At 36.1% G+C, this 23,039-nt stretch overlaps 2 protein-coding genes across 10 annotated transcripts in view; one reads left to right on the top strand and one right to left on the bottom strand.

The window, feature by feature from the left end:
• The first annotated feature begins 3,966 nt into the window (after positions 1-3,966).
• Positions 3,967-9,967, top strand: LOC104596941 (protein yippee-like). 7 transcript variants are annotated; one of them, XR_016082471.1, is made up of 7 exons: positions 3,967-4,178; positions 4,339-4,602; positions 6,887-6,978; positions 7,549-7,657; positions 7,754-7,809; positions 7,890-8,369; positions 9,542-9,967. XR_016082471.1 is itself a non-coding variant. In XM_088898015.1 (6 exons), the coding sequence occupies exons 1-5, from the start codon at positions 4,507-4,509 to the stop codon at positions 7,972-7,974; spliced, it is 438 nt and encodes a 145-aa protein (XP_088754141.1). In that variant the 5' UTR covers positions 4,185-4,506; the 3' UTR covers positions 7,975-8,011; positions 9,542-9,967. The 7 variants fall into 7 exon arrangements, 3 of the variants coding, with proteins under 3 accessions (XP_088754141.1, XP_088754142.1, XP_088754143.1); XR_016082470.1 differs by lacking the exon at positions 3,967-4,178 and having other exon boundaries at positions 4,185-4,602; XM_088898015.1 differs by lacking the exon at positions 3,967-4,178 and having other exon boundaries at positions 4,185-4,602; positions 7,890-8,011.
• A 2,472-nt stretch (positions 9,968-12,439) lies between these two features.
• LOC104596942 (arginyl-tRNA--protein transferase 2) overlaps positions 12,440-23,039 on the bottom strand; it is a 32,446-nt gene continuing 21,846 nt past the window's right edge. For 2 of the 3 annotated variants that reach the window (XM_010258259.3, XM_010258260.3), the window contains 4 exons: positions 20,538-21,689; positions 15,369-15,690; positions 14,043-14,155; positions 13,544-13,957 (listed from right to left, as the gene is read on the bottom strand). In XM_010258259.3, the coding sequence (XP_010256561.1) occupies positions 13,852-13,957; positions 14,043-14,155; positions 15,369-15,690; positions 20,538-21,689 (1,693 nt within the window). In that variant the 3' untranslated portion in view covers positions 13,544-13,851. Of the gene's footprint in view, positions 13,958-14,042; positions 14,156-15,368; positions 15,691-20,537; positions 21,690-23,039 lie in introns of all 3 variants that reach the window. The other variant, XM_088898009.1, reaches the window with a different exon arrangement.

Below are 23,039 nucleotides of genomic sequence, written 5' to 3'. Positions count from 1 at the left end.
TAACCCTAAACATGGACTTTGGCCCGAATCCAAAATTGATGTCAAAACCCAAATTTATCTCAGGGTTGCATGTAGAGAATTTTCTAGACTGAAACACTTTAAATAAAGTTTTCAATGGCCCATTTATATAATACCTCCTCAATGATTATTCCAGTTTTATAGTTGAGTTAATTATAAATTACGATTTATAAATTGAATGAGAGTTCTTATATTATTTGTTTGACTTAACAACAAAAAACAAAAGCAACAAGGTTCACATATGGCCCATGTTATGTCACGGGCCAGGCCAGGATCTGGTCAAATCAGGTTTTGGGTTTTCAACCCGTTTTCAATAGGGATGATGTCCATTCCAAAGATCTGGGTCCTGTTTGGCACGTTTTTGGTGTAGGCTGTTAGTTGTTTAGAAGTCCGGTAACCTATGTTTTGGTTTTTTCTTATTTGGTTGGGAGAAGATTTAGCCACCAAAAAATTGTCTTGAAAAGATGTAAGAAGCCCGTTTTGGGTTAAATTCGGGAAGCTTCAATTGAAAGTTTCCAGTTTTTTTCGTCTCGCCTTTACGTGGAAAGACACACTTTCAACCAAACGGTCTATAGGCTGCCAAGATCATTATATAAAAGCCTATTATGTGTTTTGGCTGTCAGAACTTTCAGAAGATCTTTAAAGAAAGACTTGCCAAAAGGCATCCACATTGTTTGGGGCTTTTTCCATTGAATATGAGAAGGGACCTTTCAAGATTGCATTGGGCCATCTGCAGTTTTAAACCCAACTTGAAGAAATGAGTATCAGTTTTAGGCCCCGCTCAAGGCACACCTGTGCTACTGCTAGTGCTACGAGGAACTCGAAGAAAAAAAAGGAATGTCCAATAATGGCACTTTAATCCTTATACCAATTAAAGGCATTGACTTGGGCACATCAACTCATCAAAATTCTGGGGTCCAATACACCCTAAATCATTCATTAGTAATCTGGAATGCATTCAAAGACAAAGAGCACTCCATTATTTGACTCATTTGACAAACTAACTAATAGGAAAAGTTACTCACTCTCCTATACTTTTTTAAACCCCTGGAGACTTTCAGCCTTTCCCATCCCCATCACCTTTAAAATACAAATACATGTGTGACAAGAAGAAAATTCTCCAAATTAAATAACAAAGGGTGCTTTTATACAATTTAAACTTCAAAAATACCCTTATAACATAATAGATTTAAAAAAAAAACAACCATGATTTTTTAGGTTGGGTTTAGAAACGATGCAAATAAGTGTGAATGCAAATTTGTAGAGTGTAAAACTTTCCATATAATTGCAAAGTTGGGTTAATTTTGCACTGACAAATATACCTTCTTACCAAATGGACTTTTAGCTATAATGTATGCAAATATAAATTCCAATAAAGCATATGCCTTTTTTTTATCAAAAGCCCACTTGAATGCAAATTTACATCTTTTTTATTGATGTACTTTTACATCTTATTATCAATGTAAATATGCACTGGAAAATGTGTTTTCTGTCATTTGCCAATGCATAAATGCAATGCTGCCAAATACAAGCAAAAATGAACCAGAGTGCAAATTTACCCTGAACCGGGATTTACACTCCGTTTGCATCGTTTTCAAACGCAGCCTTAAGATTTAATTTATGACCCTCAAATACAAATAAGATTAACCCTCTCATAGTCTATTCTTTCTTCAAAGAAATTGTTTTGCACTGTTTCTTTGGTCTGCATTAACTCTTAGTAAGTTTTGGTCTCAACAAAATTTATATTTAATGATGGGTGTGGTAATTTTGAGACTTATTAGCTTAATTTGTTAAAAGTACAAATGCCAATACAAATATGTACAGTGTAGATACATGTTTAGAAATGCAAAAACACTGTCACATACAAATATGTACGGTACAAATATAGGGTTTTAAAGCACCATTCATAAAAGGGAGAAATACAGCCCAATGCAGATTTCTGAAATTACAGCCCCCATAATCTACTAATAGCCCCCACCCCCTATAAACCATATCTTGCCCGTGGATTTGGCATCAATCCATGGGTAGGATTTTCATCCCCATGTATGGTGGGGCTAAGAATTCTGAGCTAGGCTGGTCCATCATAAAAAATGGGATGTGGCAGAATCAATGCCCATGCAGGCATGCAACTGATGCGGCAGCGATGTATCAATTGCAATTCCTAGTCCACCTGGCAAAGAAAAAGATTTTTCATTCACTCATGAGACTCTTAGAAAAACATTCTCTTACACCACAATTTTTGCTTTGGGTTGACATGATTTGATCTGAAACTTTGTTCTTTTTCCTATTTTCTTTTTTGGGGAATTGTCTAAAACTCACCGTGAATTTTCAACATTTCTCTTAAATTCACCATATCTTTTTAAAATGCCTAAAACTCACCATGTCACCGACTTGGTGTTAAACAGACGAACGGGTGTTAATATATTACCATTTTAACCTTTATAGAAAAATATAAAATATATACAAAATAAATTAACGGGTGTTAATATATTACTATTTTAATATTTAGACATGAAAAAAAGGAAAAAGTTCAAAAAAATATTTTCAAATATAAAATACATAAAAATATAGAAATTATAAAAATTATAGAAATTGCAAACAAAATAAAAAATTATTTTCAAATTATAGAAACTTTAGAAATTGAAAAACAAAATCAGAAAATAAAAATTATAGAAAAGACACCAAAAATTATAGAAAAACACAGAAATTATAAATAAATAACAAAAATTTATATATTGTGGAAAATAGAAAAATGTAAAAAAACAGAAATTATAAAAAACATTGGAAATTATAAAAAAACACTAAAAATGCAAAAAAAAAATTGAAAACTGAAAAAGGCCATATTCCCTTTAACTCACCTTTCAAGGGTAATTTAGTCATAAAAATTATAATTTATGCTGATATTGACATAAGAAGGTGAGTATTGGAAAAAACTTGATGACATGCTGAGTTTTATACATTTTAAAAAGTTATATGGTAAGATTAAGACAAATGTTGAAAACACATGGTGATTTTTAGAAAATTTTCCATTCTTTTCGTTTTATTTATGATTGTTTAACTTCATCCGTCAAGAGGACGATGTTAGTGATGGGAGGCAATACAGGATATATCAATCTTTGCAAGTTTCGTATTGTTTGAACCAATCCGAGATTTGTTCAATGGTATGTTCTTCAGTTGCATGAATAGAAGAAACTTCCGTTTCACAATTCCAAGATCAAATTAGGTTCATGAATAGAAGAAACTTCCGTTTCACAATTCCAAGATCAAATTGGGTTTTCTATGTTCTTTTTTATTCTTCTTTTCCTTGTTATCTCTCATCCCTTCGTTTCTTCTGTTAGCGAATCTTTGAATCTTCTCTTCTTTACTCATCTCTTTCTTATCCATTCGTTTCTTCTGTTCTAGCTCACCAGTCACCAGATCTATGGTCCAAGGCTGTGCAATGTCGTTGTTTCAAACAACGAAGCCGGAATTCCACCGGAGCTAGCCGGAAGTGAGGGTTTTGAATCTTTCTGTGTCAGTAATAAAAACTTCCGAAGCAAGCATACAATTTTTAATTTTAAATTAAAAAAAAACGTTTATGAGACCTCCATTCCCGGTTGCACGTAAACCACTTTTGACGTGGCAACATTTTAGTGTGACTCAGAACAATTCCTTCGACCGCAAACGCAGACGATCCGTTAGCCACGTCAGCCTCCACGTGGCTAGAAAAGAGGGTCATCCGGAGTTCCGGACATTCCGTGGCCTATCTAAGACCAACCCACTTTTGCTACGACACCTTCTCAGTTTTCCCGCATTTGATTAATCTTTCTTTTGTACTCTTTGTTTACTTGCAGACGCAGAAATCTAGTGGCAATGGCATTTCCGTGTTGGCCACTGTTTTGGAATCTCCTGCCAACAAAACACGTTCGAACCCCTACCAAATAATCGAACACACATCACACCATGAGACGGGGACTATGTATGAAATCTGCGGTGTCAGATGGAGTTGGTAGGCTGTTGGATTGTATTTGTTGGCGGGTGATCAAGATAGTTACGAAACCCACCTTTCTGTAATTAATTATAAAAAATAATTTCCCTTTACTTCCTACCCATTTGGTTGTCAATTGTGCTATATAGGGACTGACGTCTGGTTATGGTCTGTGTTATTCCTGTAACTGCAGGTATCAGTCTTCCTTATTTTTTCTCTGTGTTTGCGTCTTTTTCCATCATCCCCTTCTTCTTTTCTTCTTTTCTTCCGGGTCATTTATTGACATTGCGTGTTGTTTCTTGTTCCTTTTCTGGCCGGATTTCATCGATTTTGAGAAACTTTCCTTTGTGCAGATTGGGATTTTGATTTTTAAGAAAAGAAGGGAAAAGAAACTCTGGAGGCAGATTGATTGGTTGATTGTTCGATAGATAGATTGGTATATATATATATATAGAGAGAGAGAGAGAGAGAGAGAGAGAGAGAGAGAGAGAGGGAGGGGAGGCTTCTGTCGGAGAGGAGAGATGGGTAGGCTTTACGTGATCAATCTGGAAGGCAAGATCTACAGCTGCAAGTATTGCCAGACCCACTTCGCTCTCTGTGAGGACATCGTTTCCAAGGTTTCATCTCTTTCACTGGGACGACTCAATCTTTTGTGCTTCTTGTTTTGTTGCGTAATTATCATTGGGTATGTTCAAGTGCTTTTTTATGGCCTGTGTTGGAATTGAGAGTTCTTGATTGATATTGGAATCAATGATTTCTGGGTTATTACTGGAGGCCATTTCTCTTCCTTTCAGATATGAGAAATTTAAGGAAGATCCTTTGGGTTGCTAATAGGATGGTTATTTATGTGTTTGCATTGCAGTTTGCATTTGTTAGATAAATTTTACCCTTAGAATCGCGTTCTACTATTTATTTCTGTTGGGATTCTTATAAGCCATTTAATAAACGAGCCCAGAGGTACTTTACAAAACAAAGTGCACATTTTGCTCTATTTTCTCTTTCAATTGGAGTCTTGAGGAAAACTTTTCCGACAAAAGGAACCAATTGGAAGATATGTCTGGGCTTTTATTCTTGATTAGAGTCCTCAGTCATCAGAAAATTGTAAAAGCCCCGCCCTCAAAGTCCTACACCCCATTTACGTGATTTAGGTTTATTCTAGGTGTTGGATTTTGTAGGTCTTCTGTCTAGAAGACCTAATTTATTCTAGGTGTAAAACCCCCGCCCTCAAAGTAGTAATTTTGCAATCATTTCTTGTGTTAATTAGGCTATATTATTCTGGTTTTTTGTTGGTGATCAGGTGCTCTTTATGGGTTTTGGTGGTGAATAATAATTCTGGCTTGTATTATCCAAAACACTAAGTTTTTAATGAATAACTGTGTCATGAGGATCACCAAGCTGAAGTTCTTAGCCTGCTTAATTAATACTTTGAGGAACTCCTTTCTGAGAAACTGAGTTAAAGGAAACCCATTTATTTCCTTGTTTACTTTCAATTTGTTTTCAAACCACTAAATAATTGAAATATTTTTCTTCTGAGATTATGGTGTCATTTGGTATGTTCGAATGGACAGTTTTTGTTGTTACAGGGGATGGGAGTGGGGAGAACTACACCATTTTGCAGAAAAATAGAAATTTCTGCTGGAACATAATCGAAAGCCAGCAGAGTTTTTAATCGATAATTCAATACTGCTTTCCAGGATCTATGTTATTTTCTGATTTTGTTAATAATGGTATCCTTTTTCATGACCTATTTTCATGGAAAGCATAGTGAGAGTGTTCCACATCAGATCTTTTTGGTTTTTTTCCTTTCTACATTTCTTTTATTGTTTCTTTCTCTTTTCCTATTTTTTTCTTATTTTATGTTTTTCTGTTCAAGGGGGAAAGTTTATATATTATTGTTAGTTGATGCTGTTAGGCATCCTAAAATACCCAAGTTTTTATTATTTTTATTTTTACTCTTAACTATTTATTTTTTATGTTTTTTTTTTGTTTTTCAGTAGCATTTTACTCCTTGACATGCATTTTACTTCTAGAATATAGAGCATGCTTGTTTCCAAACTTGTTGAAAGAGTAAATAAGGCACAAAAAAGCTTGAAAGGTGAGAACCTGCTTAGAAATTGGGATACAATTTGATGTGGAGGCGGCCATACTCCAGATGATGATGGCATTTCTAGAACAAATACCAACTAAACGTGTTAAGTTCTTACAAGTTATAAGGAATTTATGTTATATTGGTAAAGGTTTTTTTTTTTTTTTTTTTGCTTCAGGTTTGGTAAAGGTAATTGAATAAACAATAGATTGTGCTGTCATTTTAATGCTGGTATCCACTACTTGGTAGAGTGCCCTCAGGATGATTTTGAAATGTAATGCTGAAGGTGCCACCTAGCTTGCCGATAAAGTCTCTGGCTGATTTAATGGAAGCCTGGGATTGAATCCCGCCTTGACCATGGTTTGGGGTGGAGGATTAAGGGTTTGGACAGGACTGCCCCCTTTGCATAGCCCATTTTCCTACCCCCACCCACCCACACACACACAAAAAAGAAGACTAAAAACATAAACATTTTATAAGAAGCTATACAGTCAATTTTCTTTCCTTCCTGGTGAATACCTTATTTGGCTATATTATGTTCTAACATAACAAGAATGAATCAATTTTCTTTTGTTTATACATTAAGTAAATTCATCCGATTATGTGTTGGGGGTACATAGCTTTATTTGCAACTAGATTTGAATACTACACGTGCTATGTACATAGCTATAACAATATGATAGGCTATTGTACCAAAAGAAAAGCAATATGATGGATTATGCATATCAAAAGCTACTATATATATATATATATTGGAAAAAGAAAAGAAAAGGACTGTTATCATGTCCAGTTTATTTTAGAATCTTTTATGGCAGGCAAGCAAGCGTTCTGACTCAATGTTTTGCCTGTGTTCTTTCATTCAGTCTTTCCACTGCAGGCATGGGAAGGCTTATCTCTTCAATAAAGTGTAAGTTTTCTTGATTTTTCTGCAATACAACAAAAGCTAGGGTAGTAGATGTAATCTGGTTCATACTAGGTGGCTAACTTTTCTCATCTCAATTTGTTCGGAAACCTTCTATTGCATGTACAGTATACTGCCAGTAGGATAAGCTAAAGGCTTATTCAAGCATATATTTTGGGGAAAACTTATTTAATCTAATGACATATCCATGACTTTACAACAGCAATGGATGTATAATGAACTGGTCATCAGGCTATCCTAGTGCCAATAATTTAGTATGTAAGCATGACTTTTAGCAAATTTGACTTCAAAATACAAATCATGTAAATTGACTGTATGCTATTTATTTGTTCTTTTCATCTCGGAATATGGCCCCCGTTCTCAAAGTAAATCATCATAAATTTCTTTTCATGAAGTCAGTGCACTTTATTAGCTGGTCAAGAGAAAGGAGAATAGACCTTAATTTTCCGAAAGCAAGTTGTTATACTGCTCAATTCTGTTAGTCCTATCAAAGTTAAGTTGTTATGTCTGCATTTGGAGGCTGCAAATCATGTCTTTTCTCTCAATGCTTTTCAGTGTGAACATCTCAGTTGGAGAGAAAGAAGATCGAATGATGATGACTGGAATGCACACTGTTGCTGACATATTTTGTGTAGGTTGTGGGTCAATTGTGGGATGGAAATATGTAAGACCAGTAGGCAGAGGTTCTAAACTTGTGGCTTCCGTTCTGTGAATATTATGACATTCTAGTAAATAATTACTAAAATGTTTATTTTGTCAGGAGGCTGCACATGAAAAAAGCCAGAGGTACAAGGAAGGAAAATTCATCCTTGAGAGGTAGAATGAATATCTCTGCTTCCTGTTTGCTGGTGGCAATATCTAGTTGAGTAGTTGACGTTGGCGTTGTTGATATGCAGGTTCAAGGTGTCAGGTCCTGATGGAAGCCACTATTGGGCAACTCAGGAATCTCATGTTGTTGGAAGTGATGCAGATGATGCCTAACTAGCCTGAATTAGTGCTATCAAATGCTATTCAAACTGTACATCCTCTGCCTTGTTGTTCATGGATCTTGAAATTGGTTATTTTCTCACATGGCAGCTTGCCTAGTTGCCCCCGAAACACAGATTCTCATTCGTAATTGTTATATCCGAATTGTGTTTGAACTAACTAGTGTACTGGATGGGTATGTTAGTGCTGAAGATCCTACAATCTTAACCCCCCCAAGTACCCAGCTTTAAGGTGGTTGGTGACTGTTTATTACAGTCCAGTCACAATGCTTATGCCCTTGCTGCTATTGTCATATCATTTTGTCTCACTGGCTTAAGGAAAAGAAAGATGTAGCATTTATGATTTCTGGTTCTCCATTTGGATCTGATCAGGGTGAATGCTACAATTAGGTATTTTCTTCTTAGTATATGCACGTATTATGCAGTATTTTGGATGTGTAGTACCATGTTGAACTATCCAACCTAGATTATCCATCCAGCAAGAGATTTCTCCTATGAAAAATACACATTTGGATGTTCCAACTAACGGTCCTTCGCCTACAGACCTGAGCCAATGTTTTCTTTAAATTCTAGCTGTGTCAGTCTAGGAGATTTTGGATCCAGGCATTTGTCTTCTTAAGCCCCCTAAACCAGCAAGAGCAGTTAGTTTTAGATGCCAAACTCAAATGTAAAGATATCCGTCTCCTGTTTAGCTTGCACCAAGGTAAAACAAACCCAACTGAATGAAATTAACCTCCACTACTTCCCTCTTTACTAGCATGGTTCTTTTTCCATGGCTTGAGTTATCCTTATCAGAGACAAGGACTCCCCTTGTGGGGTGGACTGTAATACTGGTATCTTCAAAAACTGACATGAAGGTTGAACAGGGCAGGATTAATAAATCGGGTTCTATCCATGGTTTTCAAAACTGGATCGGACCGGATGGTTGGACTGGAAAAACGGGGAACCAGTCAGGTGACCAGTTTTGGTTTCCTCAAAACCGGATTTTCTTCAAAATCCATTGATTTTGGCCAGCAAACCGCTGACCCGGGTGGTTAACGGCCCGACTGTTCGGTTCAAATGGTCGGACCGTTTGACCCGGTAACTGGACCCCTGACCGGTTCAGTTTCGGGTCAGTTTTAAAAACCATGGTTCTATCACAAAGTTCTATATTTTTGGAGTAAGGTGATCTGTATATATCCTGAATAAGAAAATAACAAAATGGAATTCATACTTGTGCCTTGAGTTGGATTAGTTTTGTTAGATCTTAGGGCAGAAGTTCTTTGTCTTTCTCCCTCCCAAGTAAGTTGTGTTTATGGCCCAAGCCAATAGGACAAATTGAAATGTTTTAATATCTCACACCTATCATAGGGGGTGTTCGACAAGATGGTTTTGTTTTTTGCTGATGTTGTTAGGCATTACAAAAGCAACCATGTTGTGTATACCCCCATAAAAATTTTGACAAGGCCTGGTTTGCTTTCAGTGCAATTTTATTTGCACTGGTGCGAAAGTATGTACGTGTGTGCAAATTCTGATTTCTTCTTGTTTCAACCTTTTCCTTATTTTGTTTGTTTGGATTGCAGATGAAGTAAAATAAAATCCAAAGCAAAAGTGGACCAGAACTTTCTTTCTTCTCATGTGCACTGCATTTGTACTAGTGCAAATGAATATATTGCAATTCAAGATCATTGTATGAAAACCTTAGCATTCGAATATTTCTCCCTCAGTTCACAAAAGATACGGTCTCAGGTCTCCTCTGATAATAGAGATTCAAAGCATTGTATCAATCTCAAAGGTCAGAACTATCAATCAGACTGGACACCCTATCACGTCCAGTCCACCCAAGGACACCACCATTAATGTGCATGACATTACAAGAAAATAACTTGTAGGGTTGGAATTCCTTAGAGGCTATTTTGCAAAGATTACTTTAGGGCTGTATAGTGGATTATTATGTGGATAGAAAAGCGAGATTTAATGGAAGCAATGAGCCAATGACACAAAGTAAACTGCATTAGCATTGAACTATATTATGAATTACCAAGATTTATGCTCGAATAATCTATAATTTTTACCAACTCTATACTCACTTAAGACTCACCCCAACCTCATGTAGTCTCTTGGAATCTACCTTATATTAATCCCCCATTTCATGCCAGATCAGACGACTCTTTGCACCAACAACCTTATTTCTATAAGTGCTGTTACACCGATTTTACAGTCATATTTCACCATGTATTAGAAACATCTCTAATAAATAATAACATACAAGTATGTAACTGATACATGCTGTGAGATTAGTGTGAGAAAATCTGGACTCGTTCGGATATTGGGATTGGGTTGGGTTCAACTGTTCAAGCTATTCAAAATTAGAGTATGTGGACCAATGCGCCCCCACTATGTATCTTTAGAAACCAATATATTTTCTTGTACATTAGAGGCGTGACGCACAAATTTTGGAAATGCTCTCCCACATTGCAAAGTCCAACAAATATGTTTAACAAGGGAGAGTTTGTCTTAGGTAGATTATTCGGTTGTCAGTGGTTTCTGCTGAAAAGGCTGAAGCTTTTGTTCTTTTCTATGCTCTCAAGCTTTCCTGAGAGGTAGGTCTTATACACATCATCGTTCATGGTTTTTAAAACTGACCTGGTGATTCGGTTACCGGGTCAATGATCCAATCATTCAAACCAAATGCTCGGCCCATTTTGACAAAAAAAATAAAAAAGTCAACCGTTCGAATGATTTGAACGGTTAAGCGCCCACTTCAGTGGTTTGCTGACCAAAATCATCCGGTCCGGTCCGGTTTTGACAGGGCAGGGAAGAGGTATATTGGCTACGAGGCAAGGATGGGGAGGGGATGCCCCACCCCATTACCGTTCCTAGAAACTGGTATGACACCACTGGTCCAACTAAGTATGCATTTACCAAGCTGTATCCAACAACCCATCATAATTTGTATTTACCAAATTGGTTCCAACAACTCATCTTAATTTGCATTTAATAAGCTAGCATTATAGCAAAATTTTTAAATTTGTCTTCAATTAGGACTTTTGTTCAAAGTAAAGATTTATTTGGCTTCTACTAAAGAATAGCAAGTTAGATTAAAAAACTTTCTTATAGGAGGCATAAGGTGTAATCTTAGTCTATGTGAAAAAGCAGTTCTGTTTATTTTTTTCTTAAGAAGAATTGTTCTTACTTTCAAGTTAAGTTCTTTTCTTTATAACTTCTCTAAACGTGAATGATTTCCAACCTGCACCACCCTTTCCCCAGCGTATTTTGATGAATATCTTTTTTGGGCAAATTATTAATTCCCCCACCTTCCAAATTTGTCACTGTGAGGTGGGGGAACCTGACACAATCAAGGGGATAGGTGGGTGATGACTGATGAGTAGGGGTTTTACAAAATAAAATAAAATAAATAAATAAAAATTCATGACAGGTGTAACCCATCCCCCATCCCCTTGATCCTCTCCCCCCAACTTTGATTTGATCCCATGTCTTTACTACTAGCCTACAAGTCAAAGACCATACCAACTGAGCCACCATCAGTTTGTAAATTTCGATGAATACTAATTGATAGTTTTATGATACAGGTTGATTGGTTATCTTAATTTTGACAATAAACCTACTAATATTTTTCTCCTCAAAAATTATCTTATATTTCCTTATAAAGTGTCAATTGTTGCACGGTAAGAAGAAAAAAAAACATGTAGAAAACGTTGAAGATAATTGTCATGTCTTAATACATGATCAGTTTGGATTTTAATTAGGTCGGAACAGGTAAAACCAGTCCGAACCCAATTGTAATCAGAACTCAAGTGTCAACTCTAATTGGAGCACATCACATTTCTGCCAACGCATTGGGTTCCATCGTTTTTTTTTTCGTTTTTTGATAAAACGGGTTCCATCGTTTATCATTGAAAAAGAGGCAGAGCAGAAATGAATTGAAACTAAAAGCATTTAAGCTGTCTTTCACCCCTTCACAAAAAAGTGAAAAACACTTCTTCACGTAAAAATAATAATAATAATAAAAAACATATCGCATTGTTTCGACTTTTAATGTCATAATCTATAGCAGAGATTTGCCTTGGTTGTGGTGCAAGTAATAAAAATTAGTTTCAATGGTTAAAATACTTGTCATATAAAACAATACCAGTCATTAACAAACCAATATAACGATATTAACACATCTAGGGAACCTTTCACTAGTCAGATTGGCGATCATGTAGGGAGTATTCACCAATCTGAATGGTTTTGTTTTTTGAAATAAAACAGCTGCCTTATCAGCAAAACCAATACACTTTGCTGATGTGGTAATTGTTTTTGTTCTACAAAACAAAACCATTCACATTGGCGAACACCACCTTAGCTTACCTAAACCACAATAAAAAGTTGCATAATTCAGTGGAATTCAAAAAAGATGTCTCCAGTTCACACCACCTTACCTTACCTAAACCAGAATAAAATGTAACATAGTTCAGTGGCATTCAAAAAAATGTCTCCAGGTTTCTTTCACCTATTCATGGAAAAGAAATTGGCACAAATTACAGTATCAAGGTTCAAAATATCGATACAGGGTGATACAGTAGGGCATATCGGCCTGTATCGGTATTTTTTTTCCCGAATCTGGTTCAGCGGGACTGGTCTACCCCCTGAACCACTCTTCGACCCGAAACACCCCTGTAGGGATGTATCGGGAAGGCTCCGGTCAATATGTAACAAAATTTTGATCATTGGACAGTATAATAGAAACATGCTTCTATAGGTAAGTTCATCATCATCCATGCCTTAACCCAACTATACGAAACCGGCTACATGAATGACATCCTGTTTCACCAATCAATTCTATTTAAAACAATACACTATTAAATTATCAGTGCATAAATCATTTGTTGCTATATTTACCCATGTTCTTTTTGGTTTACCCCTACCTCTTCTAGTCCTTTCACCTGTAACTGTTGGTGGTATTCTGTGCACGTGACCAAACCATCTTAGCCTATTTTCTCTCGTTTTATCATTTCTATAGGTAAGTTCTATACTATACAATTAAAACAGAAAAAGTAAAATTAGTTAGAGAGGAAAGAGAGAAGCTTAAAATCTGACTCGTTATTTTAATAGAAACAAGGGTCTTGAGAATTTTAGGATACTACGGAAAAAAAGTGCAATCCTAATTGCTCCAAATAAGGTTCGATGAATTGACATATATATTCGTCACGAAGAATGATAAAGCTATAGTTAGCATCTGGCTATGGAGTATGGACCTCGAATCACAAAAGGATAAAGGATAAACTAAGGGTATATGTGCTGATAATATAGGGTTATGACCTGATTATCATTTTTTGTGATTAGAGGAGCTTAGCCGGCCATGGAACTTGGCGCTACTTTTAGTCATTGTACAAGTATGCATATATTTGCTATAAGCAAACTCTACTATCTCTGCCTCCAACTATTAGCCAAGGTAACATTACCCTTCGTTTTGGTGCACGATACATCACCATTGCTCCCACAAAAGGAACGTTTCGGAGATAGAGAGAGGTAGGTGACATCCAATGAAAGAGAGCAAGGAAACTACCAATGGAGAGACCTGGATCAAATGAATCCTGTAAAAGTGCACGTGCGCATGCACAAATGCACAAGATTCAAATGTCATTCAGTATTGCAGCTATCGCCTAATAAACTCATACAGACCCTTCAATTGGTATGAAATTACTGGGATAAAATATATGCACACCCTATCTGTTCCCTCTTTGGGCTTCACTTCAATTGACTCATTGAGACAACTCATAACAAGTTCCGTTCAAATCCCTATACCCTAATCTCATTCAGGGTATAGCCCCATCAAAAAACCAATAACATAATGGACAGCAAAGAAACAAGAATTAGAATCTGTACCTCACTTAGAATGTGGATCAAGAAAACAAGCCCAGAAAGAAGATAAACATAACATTCGGCGGTGCCTTCTTTTAGCAATCACCTTGATTTCAGGAAATGTTCTTGACCTGGGCAGCACTTTCGTCACTGATTCTTGAATGTACCTTCGCTTCATGAAGGAAACCAATAAGGTAGTGTAAAATGCCAAATTACCTGAGTGAATAAATCATGCGCTCCAAGAGTTTAGGGCCAACCACTCTCTTGTATCTGTGCAACTGAAGTTCCAAGAAATCCTTTTTCTCGGGGTCAATGTTTCGTTGGAGATCCTTCAGATGAAAAAAAAAACATAATGTCAAATGGAATCACAGTGCCACACAATAACATGCAGGAAAAGAAACATTCAGAAAGGTTACTCAATTTCAGATCCTCCGTTTATTATCTCAGATTCCACTTTACCCTTTATCTTTATTATTTCACATTGCTCACTAATTAATGCATATAGTACTCCATTCAACTGGTGATCCTGAATGGAATACTGACAAGTCATTCAAAGAGTCCAAGATTCAGATAGAAAAAGTCCTTGCAAAGTAACTTGTCAAAAAAAAAAAAAATCCTTGCAAAGTAAATCTACAAAATTTCCAAATTTTATCAATATATTTATGTGCAGAATGTAATATACTATTTTTCTTTACAAAAATGAGAGCATCACCAATCAATTTGAAGCATGCTTATCTTACTACTGCCCAAACACAAATAAAAATCCACCTAGGCATTTCAAAATCGTAAAAAAGCACAGTATATGTATACACACACACACACACATACATACATACCCATTTAAAGAAAGAAGGATCAAATAAGATTCAAAAGGAATATTTACTTTAACCAAGCAGCTACTTGAACATAAAATCTCAATTAATTAGCTAGCATAGAAACAATAGAGTCATTTAACAATGCTAATTAAAACTCAAGTAGACCTGCCACTTGAGAAGTTGATGAGAAATTCTACCAGGGTCGATGCATAGGACAGGAGTTGAAGAGAATGCAGATGATAAATAGTATACTAAGTCAAGAAACCACCAGATCAAGAAAAGAGAGTTGCAAAAAAAGATGGTTATGGTCCCTTCAGAAATAATTATAAGGCCATTATCTAATGTTGGTCCCAGCCATCTGGGGTCTTGGGAGGGGGGGGAGGGGACTGGATATGGACCTAGCCTTTAACAATAACATTTCTTTTTGCGTAAGGTGGTTGCTCTCAGACTTGAACCCCTGTCCCACATTTCCACACTTGTCAGCCCAATATAGTCTGACCCATTGGCTGATTTGTACAAGTGATCAGAAATTAGTTATGGAGTCTGTTTTTGGATAAAAGACTCAAATAGGTAAAAGAAGAAAAAATGATGAGGATCCAACATTTCAAGGACCCTGCCTGACAATAAAGAAATCCTTTGCACAAAAGAAATTGATAGCCCAGAATCTTCAGACTTCAAAGAATCACAGATGTTAAGCATCCATTAGAGTATACAAAGGCATTCATACCCTAAATCTGAAACGCAAGCCATCCAGATCAATCATGGTATTACTGACATCACCATCTGTTATTTCATCATCTGTCAGATCAGTGGTTTCTATCTCTGAATCATCATCATAGGCGTCAAATTCAGCTTCTGCCATATCCTCATCTTCATCACTGAGAATTAAACTTGAGTTTTCTTGATTAGGATCATGATGCTGTTGTTCAATGACATTCTCTGGAACCTGATTTGGTGAGCACTCACCATTTTGTAGACTGGGAAAATCTGACAAGACTACATACTTCTTTTTGTCAAGCAAAGGCTTTGCAATAGCAAAAGGTACCCACCTGCATAACATATTTCAGCATTTATCATAGAAATAATTATATAAAGCAAGAGCCTGAGAAAGCTATTCAACAAGAAGTTCGGTATTATTGTGGTTTAAGTGCTGGAGGTTGTAAAATGCAGAACATGTATAAATGTGGTTTAACTACACAAGAGTTGCATTGGAGTATATCAGATGGGAAAGGAACAAATGCAATGCAATGTATTAATGAAGAGATAATGGATCAGTGAAATCTGTTGCTTCTATCTTATGCCATCTTAGAGTCTTAGAGGCAAGGCTATGTCAGTTTCAAACTTCAATTTAATCATTGAATTTCATGCTTCTTGGCTGATAAAAAATGCAGGAACATGGTAGATAGATTCATGACCTTGGACAAATCATACTACAATTTTGAGGTATTTTGGGCAAAACCAATAAAATATGCAATAAATATATAATACAAATTTACAGAATTTATATAGATTAACTATATATAAAGGTCATTCTTTGGTGCAATGGTCAAACTGACAAGAGTGAGAAGCATATAACAGCTACTTTGTTCAAAAAATGCCAAAGGTTAGGTTTATGCCCAGTTTACCCCTTCCAAGACCACAGAGAGCCAGGACTAACATTGGTTAATGGCCCTTTTAACCATAATATATATAGTCCGTATATATAGAATAAATATAATTATAGCAGTTAAATTTCCAAATTTTTGGAAAATTTCATTTGGGTTAGCATGAATGAAATGGTAAACTTTCACACAATTTAAAACCTTGACCACACCTAGCCCATGCCTTTGACAAATGGAAAACTACACCTCAATGCTCAGCACAGCCAAAAAAGTTGAGTGTCATCCAAAGTCAGCCAATGTTTTAAAACATGGAGACATGATGCGAGGCGTTCCACTACCTGGAGGTGTGAGGCATAGTTCAGGTGGGGGGATGAGGAGGAAGAAAGAAGAGGAGGGCGAAGAAGAGGAAGGAGGATCACATCCTTTTTTTTTCTTCTATGACAGAAGAATGAAGATGCATAAAACTAACTGAAAGAGGGGCATCAAGGCATCACAACCTCGAGGCACCAACGCCTGACATATGCTTCAGGGCATTTTGGGGGCACCTTACCTGGAGGCATGCCTCTAGGCATACACTTCCCATGCCTTTTAAAACACATTAGCCAACTGACCTAGTTGTTTGGAGGGAGAAATCTAGAGAGAGTGCATGACAACCTTTTCTTTTGTTTTAAAAAGAAACATCAAAGAGTACAACCAGAATAATATTCCCTTGGAGCATGGTTCAAAATTTCAATACACCCCAATACATCAGAACAGGTTTATTGGGATTTTGAGCTTCACACATATTTTTTAGTTTTTTTTTTTTTTGTTTCAAAATTTCAAGGAGTTGGGAATAAGATTATTTAACACATAAAATAAACATTTTTCAAGAATTCCTTGAAATAAGTGTATTGGTGACCTACCAATATGATACGTATAGGCTGATACGAGCCAATATGTTACGAAATTTTGAACCTTGCCATTGAGAGGCACGAGGTGCAACCTATCACATTACAAAATACAAAGTAGATTCAAATTACGATTAAACCAAATATAAGTGCACCCCATTCACCCCTTTCTTTGCTAATTTTTTTCAGCATGGTTCTGTACCCCAATACATGTTTCTATAAACCCCAGATTTTGCTAAGCTGTCAGCTAAATGTCAGATGTTGGAGTCCATCGGAATTAAGCTTCAGTTTCTATAGATAATTTTAGATTCTCCAGCACTCCATTCCTGTACTTCCAAGATCCCGCTTCCATGTTGTTTTCCAATATTAAGTTTTGTCAAGATATTTATTTAGTTGCAGTCAAAGTTCAAGTATCATAGAGTATTTGAAAGATAATTTTAAGAGGCGTACTGGAATACTCCTTGGAAACACAAGGATATGATGGAAAGAATTTTTTAAAAGGAACACCTAGCCACACAAGCACTGTGCATTTTAAGGCATGCACCTCACTTGAATCCAGGCAATGCCCCTTCTAAAGGCGCACACTGTATGTGCCTTGCACCTCAACCAGTGAACCCTTTTATAAGTTTGCTTTTTTACTTCTTTATACATTCTTATGCATTTTATACCTTTTTTTTATAGGATATGCATTTTATACCTTTGTAACGGTCTATTAGCTTGTAAAAGAAACAAAAAGAAGACCTTTGAATACTCGAAACTCTAGTTATTGTGTAAGGATACTTTTCACTAAAGTAACAAACGATACATCTCTGGTCCCTAACCCTAAAATAAAATGAACTGTGACTAAAATCACAAAACCAACTACATTATATACGGGCCAAATTTTGGGCCAGGTGACTCAAGGGGCCTTTTCTCTAGCTTCAGGCCTATTAGCCTTCCACCTCTATAAACGCCTCAACCTCCAAGGATTTGGAATGTGAGACGTCTAACATCATGTTAGCTACTTCAAGAAATGCAACTAGGAGGCAAACAAATATGTAGAGTTTTACATACTTGAATTGATGAATGGTTGAAGGACTTAGGTACGACCCACATGTGTCGGCTTTCACTTTCACTTTGAATTTGTTTATATGTTATGCTATTATGTTTTTTCTTCTATTTTTGAATAATAGAATTACTTTATTGATAGAAATAACAAGATGCTTCAAAACAGAACCCAGTTTGATGATTAGCTATGGTTATCCAATCAAAGCATTTCAATGCAGAACTTTCCACCCCCCCCCCGGAACTAGGCCCCAAAACAATTAATTCCTCATTTCCCCTTACTTTGCTAGAGAGTCTACCAAAGCATTAGCAGACCTCAAGCAACTGTAGCACTTAGGTCATTCAAAATGTTTTTTACCTCCCTAATTGCATGCCTATATTTTCATGGACCCTCTTGATTTCTTTGCAGCCAACTTGTCACCACTTATAATTTGAGCTAATAAGCTATTGTATTTTGGTTTGAGTCTTTGAGATGAAATCTTTTTAAAACATTTGAACCTTTTAAAATTCAAGTTTCTTTATTTTTTATGTTTTCTTTTGAACTTTTTTCAAAAGATTGTGTCTTGCCTCATCCATGTTTGCACCTTGCTTTGTGCCTTGTGCCTCAGGGCACTAGAAGGCCCTTGTGCTTTTCTCGCACCCCACCCCTCACTTTCGTAACATCAGTGGAGAAATTAAGATACACACAAGGTATAAACACATAAATGATAATAAACCTTAAAAACACATAAATAGCACTAAATCTATTTCTTAACTGATTATAAACAAAGAATAAACACATAAGAAACGTAAATTTTAATGGTTTCTATGGCATGTGTACTATTAGGATACCATTAGAAAATGTTGGGACATGATGGAGAAATTAAAATATGCATGTATATGCTTAGGAAAACAATATAAATCTTACTAATGCTTAAAAAATACTAAATTTAGTTGCACATACAAAATAATAGTTATCAGTAAACTTTTCTTCATTTATTTCCTTTGTTCTATTTTTCTAATTGATATGGCACTACAGTTTAAATCCAAATTATCTCAAATATAAACACATCAATGTAGGTAAGCATATCCATTTTTCATGCAAGAAACCCAGGTTCAATCCCTGTTATTTGCTAATAATATATGATTTTGCTTTACATTTTCCTATTAATATTGGGTTTCTAAAAGCATGTTAACAGTGATATATTAATAGTGAAGCCCATTATGGCGGATGTATTAATAGCAAAGCACACTGATAAAGCCTATAATAGCTGGATCTGATATAATATTTGAAATTAAAAAATGAAATTTAAAAACGTGGAGAGGAAACTGGTACATATCACAGGTGTGTAACATATCAGTCCATATCGGAGTGATAACCTATGATACAGAAAAAATGGAACCAAAACTGGGCCATTCCTATTGTGTCACATGCCCATACTGTGAAAAAACACTACTATTAGGCAATACGTATCAAAACATAAAACCTTTGTCACGATGAAGTTTTTGATGGATAAGTTCATCCCTTTGAGCAATGTCAGAGCAGATTTGAATAAGCACCAAATGATTAAAAGTATCATGTACAAATGACACATTCGATATGCTCTTTTTTTTATATATGGTGTTTGAATTGAAACATGTTCAGAAAATTTAGGAAATATCAAATATGTGTGCCCATCATTGAGCCACGTCGCAAACTAATTCTGAGGAAAGAAGGATATCCAGGAGTTTAATCTCCCTAATAGTTTGAAACTATCATCAACTACTGGATATCAAGGAAACAAAGGTGGAAATTGCAGAAATGCAATGACCACATGACAACTAAAATGATTTGCAAGCATCTTGAGTAAGTGCATACCACTAGCGTCAAGACTGCAGATTACTACTACAATTCCCTACCATGATTTGAACTGTTCAATACATGGACGCCTCCTTCCCAAGGCTAGCTTAAGAACTTAGCACTTCCAACATATTAATGTATGAATTATTGCTTACATCTAGCCTTATTTTCTAGTCATTCAAGTTTCAGGCTTTCAGCTGCCTTGTAATGTCAACAATTTCCTTAAGAGGTACTCCATCAAATACTGTTTAGATAAATGAACTGGGAGACCATGTATATGATATGGGGCAATAGGATTGCTTGAAGATCATAGACTTGGTTTATAATATATTTCCTCATGCAACAGAGCAACATAAATGACACACTACGTATCTAATACACCAAGAGTAAACCATAAAGTGAAGACACAATTTTTTCTCTAAATTAAGGAGCCATATATTTGTAAGATATTGCATTTCCTTTTCAAAACTTCAAAGATTCAGAACCCATTTCATAGATCCAGCAACAGAAAAAGGTAGGTTGGTTGTGAAGGAAAGAAAACTTACTGGTAGCGAACAGGACAGAGAAGTTCAGATGGATGGTATGCTGCTTTGTATCTCATCTTTCTGCAGGAGTGAATGTAATAACCAAGATAATAATATTGAAGACTAGGACAATGTAACTGGTTCTCTTTTACCCAATCAATCTCTTTCAGGGCTGAGTACTTGCCTAGTGATAGGAAGGCAAAGTCTGGATCCCAGAATAAATATTTACTAGACAAACATCTTGGAAGGATATCCACTACACCAACTGCAACAAGTTTCCCATCCATCACATATTGTTGATGGAAAGAACCAAATCCACAAGGTGGAACTGTACTGTCACCGGATGGTGGGACAAATATTATGGGAGTGTCAACCAAAAAACTTTTGTAAGAGCTTTCCTTAACTTGATCAGGTTTTTCATTGTGCACTTTAATTTGATATCTCCGATACAAAGCATATTCCTCTGGATCAAAACTTGACCTTTTCAAATGTATCTCAAACCTACGTCTTTTTTGTGGAAGATGTAGGTTGTTTTCCACAAAACTGCATTTTCCACCACTGCCTTTGGGAGAACATCTAGATGCATCTACAGTTGTAGACCCTTCACCTAAAGAGGGTTTTCCAGTAACTGAATAAAAGTTAAGGTGGCCATTGCAAGCCCTGATTAAGAAACCAGAATCTTCTCCAAGCTGATTTAAAGAATGTGCCAGCTTTTCTGCAACAGTATTTGGCGAAAGCTCAGAAGATTGCCCATTTTGATCAACAGCATCTCCTGATAAACCTAACTCATTTGCATCCTTTTCTGTTGATTTAGACCGTCTTAAGGCTGCTACTATCTGAAATGAAATGCTGCTGGTATATAGGAGACTTTCAGATCCCTCGATGTGTTTCCTTTTAGCCAATGAGACCTTTTTGACAGAAGCCTTCGGTAGTTGAATATTCGAAGGAAACTCACCACTTCCAGCACATGCACAAACAACATTATCAATTTGGTTTGACAAATAATGCATCAATTGTTCTTCCTTATTCTTTTCTTCGGAATTTTCAGAACAGGATTTCTTTGTCACTAAGCTTGAAACTTCTTCACTGGAGGAGCCACGTGATTGTTTACAAGTATTTTGCTCATCCATTAATGGATGTGGCTTTTTTACATTTAACATGCCATCCAGAAACCTGGAAATTAGGTTAGAAGTAATAAGTTCAGAGGAAGTACAAGGTACAACTGCATACAGAATAAGAATAATCTAACAACAAAAACATAAGAACAATCATTATTGTCTGATAAGTTATCAAAAAAATCATAATTGTCTGATATATCAGAACCTCCTCCTGTGATTAATCACTGGAAAGAAGATAACCATTACCACTCAAAGATTTTGTATGTTGTAACTGTTAGAGTCGATAGACCAGTGGTATTTGAGTCATTCCATAATGTTTTAGTTTAAGTTGTTTTGTCTATTGTGTCAAAGATTGAATAGAGTGCCCATACATAAAGAGGGACACAAAGGTCTTTGTAATTAAAGTTAGAAATATAAATATATATATATAGTATTCTGGTCGGCTGGGAGACTGATTTTTCTCTTCTGGAGACCAGCCGAACCATCTCTTCATCTTCTCCACTTTCCTCTCTTCCTCCCTTCTTCTCCTTCTTTCTCCCTTCTCTCTTTCCTTTTTATTTCAGGAAGTAAATCAGGTCTGATCGAATAACTAATATGGTATCACAGCCCTGATTTTCTTCCCAGATTTTTTTTCTTCTCAGCACCTTCAGCACATTGACTTTGAGGTTTCTTGGTGATTACCTGGAGGATCGAAGAGATAATAAAAATGAGTGGTCGTTTCTTGTCTAGGGAGGTATCCATGCCTCCAATTGCAGTAGAAAGTTCTGTCTCAGTGGAGTTTCAGAGAAATCCTCTAGTCAATGTATCAAAGAGGGACTGTAAGTGATCAGTTTGTGTGCAACAGTTCGTTTGGGGTGTTCCAATGATCTGAAAGGTCACAGTTGTGGATTTCTTGACTTCTTGTAGTTGGCCTATTAACAGGTATGTATAAGAAGTAATTTTCCGAATGTTTCTTGTTAATGGGAGTGAGTGATAGGTATGAGAACAATGCTGAAACCTGTTAAAGAACATGTTTCTGAGTTTCTGTGTGTGTAATTAGTTACAGCACATGTTTCAGTCGTAATTGATTGGTTGTGGTATAGTGTGGTGCTGTGAAGTGAAGTTTTTTATTCCTTTTTATATACCCAATTACCCATGACAACCCTAGGAGAGAACACTAATAAAAAATCCAGTGTTATGATTCCCTCTGATTTTCTTAATGTACAGATAACATCTATCAAGCTGAATGGTGAGAATTATATAGCATTGGCCAAGTCAGTGGAGAACCTTCTTAGAGCCAAGAAGAAGGTGAAACATGTGAAAGAAGAAAAACCCTCAATTGATTCCCAAGGACATAGTGATTGGGAACAAGAAGATGCACAGATTATGACATGGTTGTGGAATAGTATGGAACCCAAAATCAGTG

Source organism: Nelumbo nucifera, chromosome 2 (assembly GCF_055504915.1).
Source record: "Nelumbo nucifera cultivar China Antique chromosome 2, China Antique-T2T, whole genome shotgun sequence".
Taxonomy (NCBI): Eukaryota; Viridiplantae; Streptophyta; class Magnoliopsida; order Proteales; family Nelumbonaceae; genus Nelumbo; species Nelumbo nucifera.
Note: the sequence above shows the minus strand (reverse complement) of the source record. Positions and strands in the feature narration are given on the sequence as shown.

What these genes read in the sequence shown, in the direction of transcription:
- LOC104596941 (XM_088898015.1), top strand. Translation starts at nt 4,507, where the DNA reads ATGGGTAGGCTTTACGTGATCAATCTGGAAGGCAAGATCTACAGCTGC. An exon ending in CAATTGTGGGATGGAAATAT is followed by an intron (nt 7,658 to 7,753) that starts GTAAGACCAGTA and finishes TTATTTTGTCAG; the next exon opens with GAGGCTGCACATGAAAAAAG. An exon ending in GGAAAATTCATCCTTGAGAG is followed by an intron (nt 7,810 to 7,889) that starts GTAGAATGAATA and finishes GTTGATATGCAG; the next exon opens with GTTCAAGGTGTCAGGTCCTG.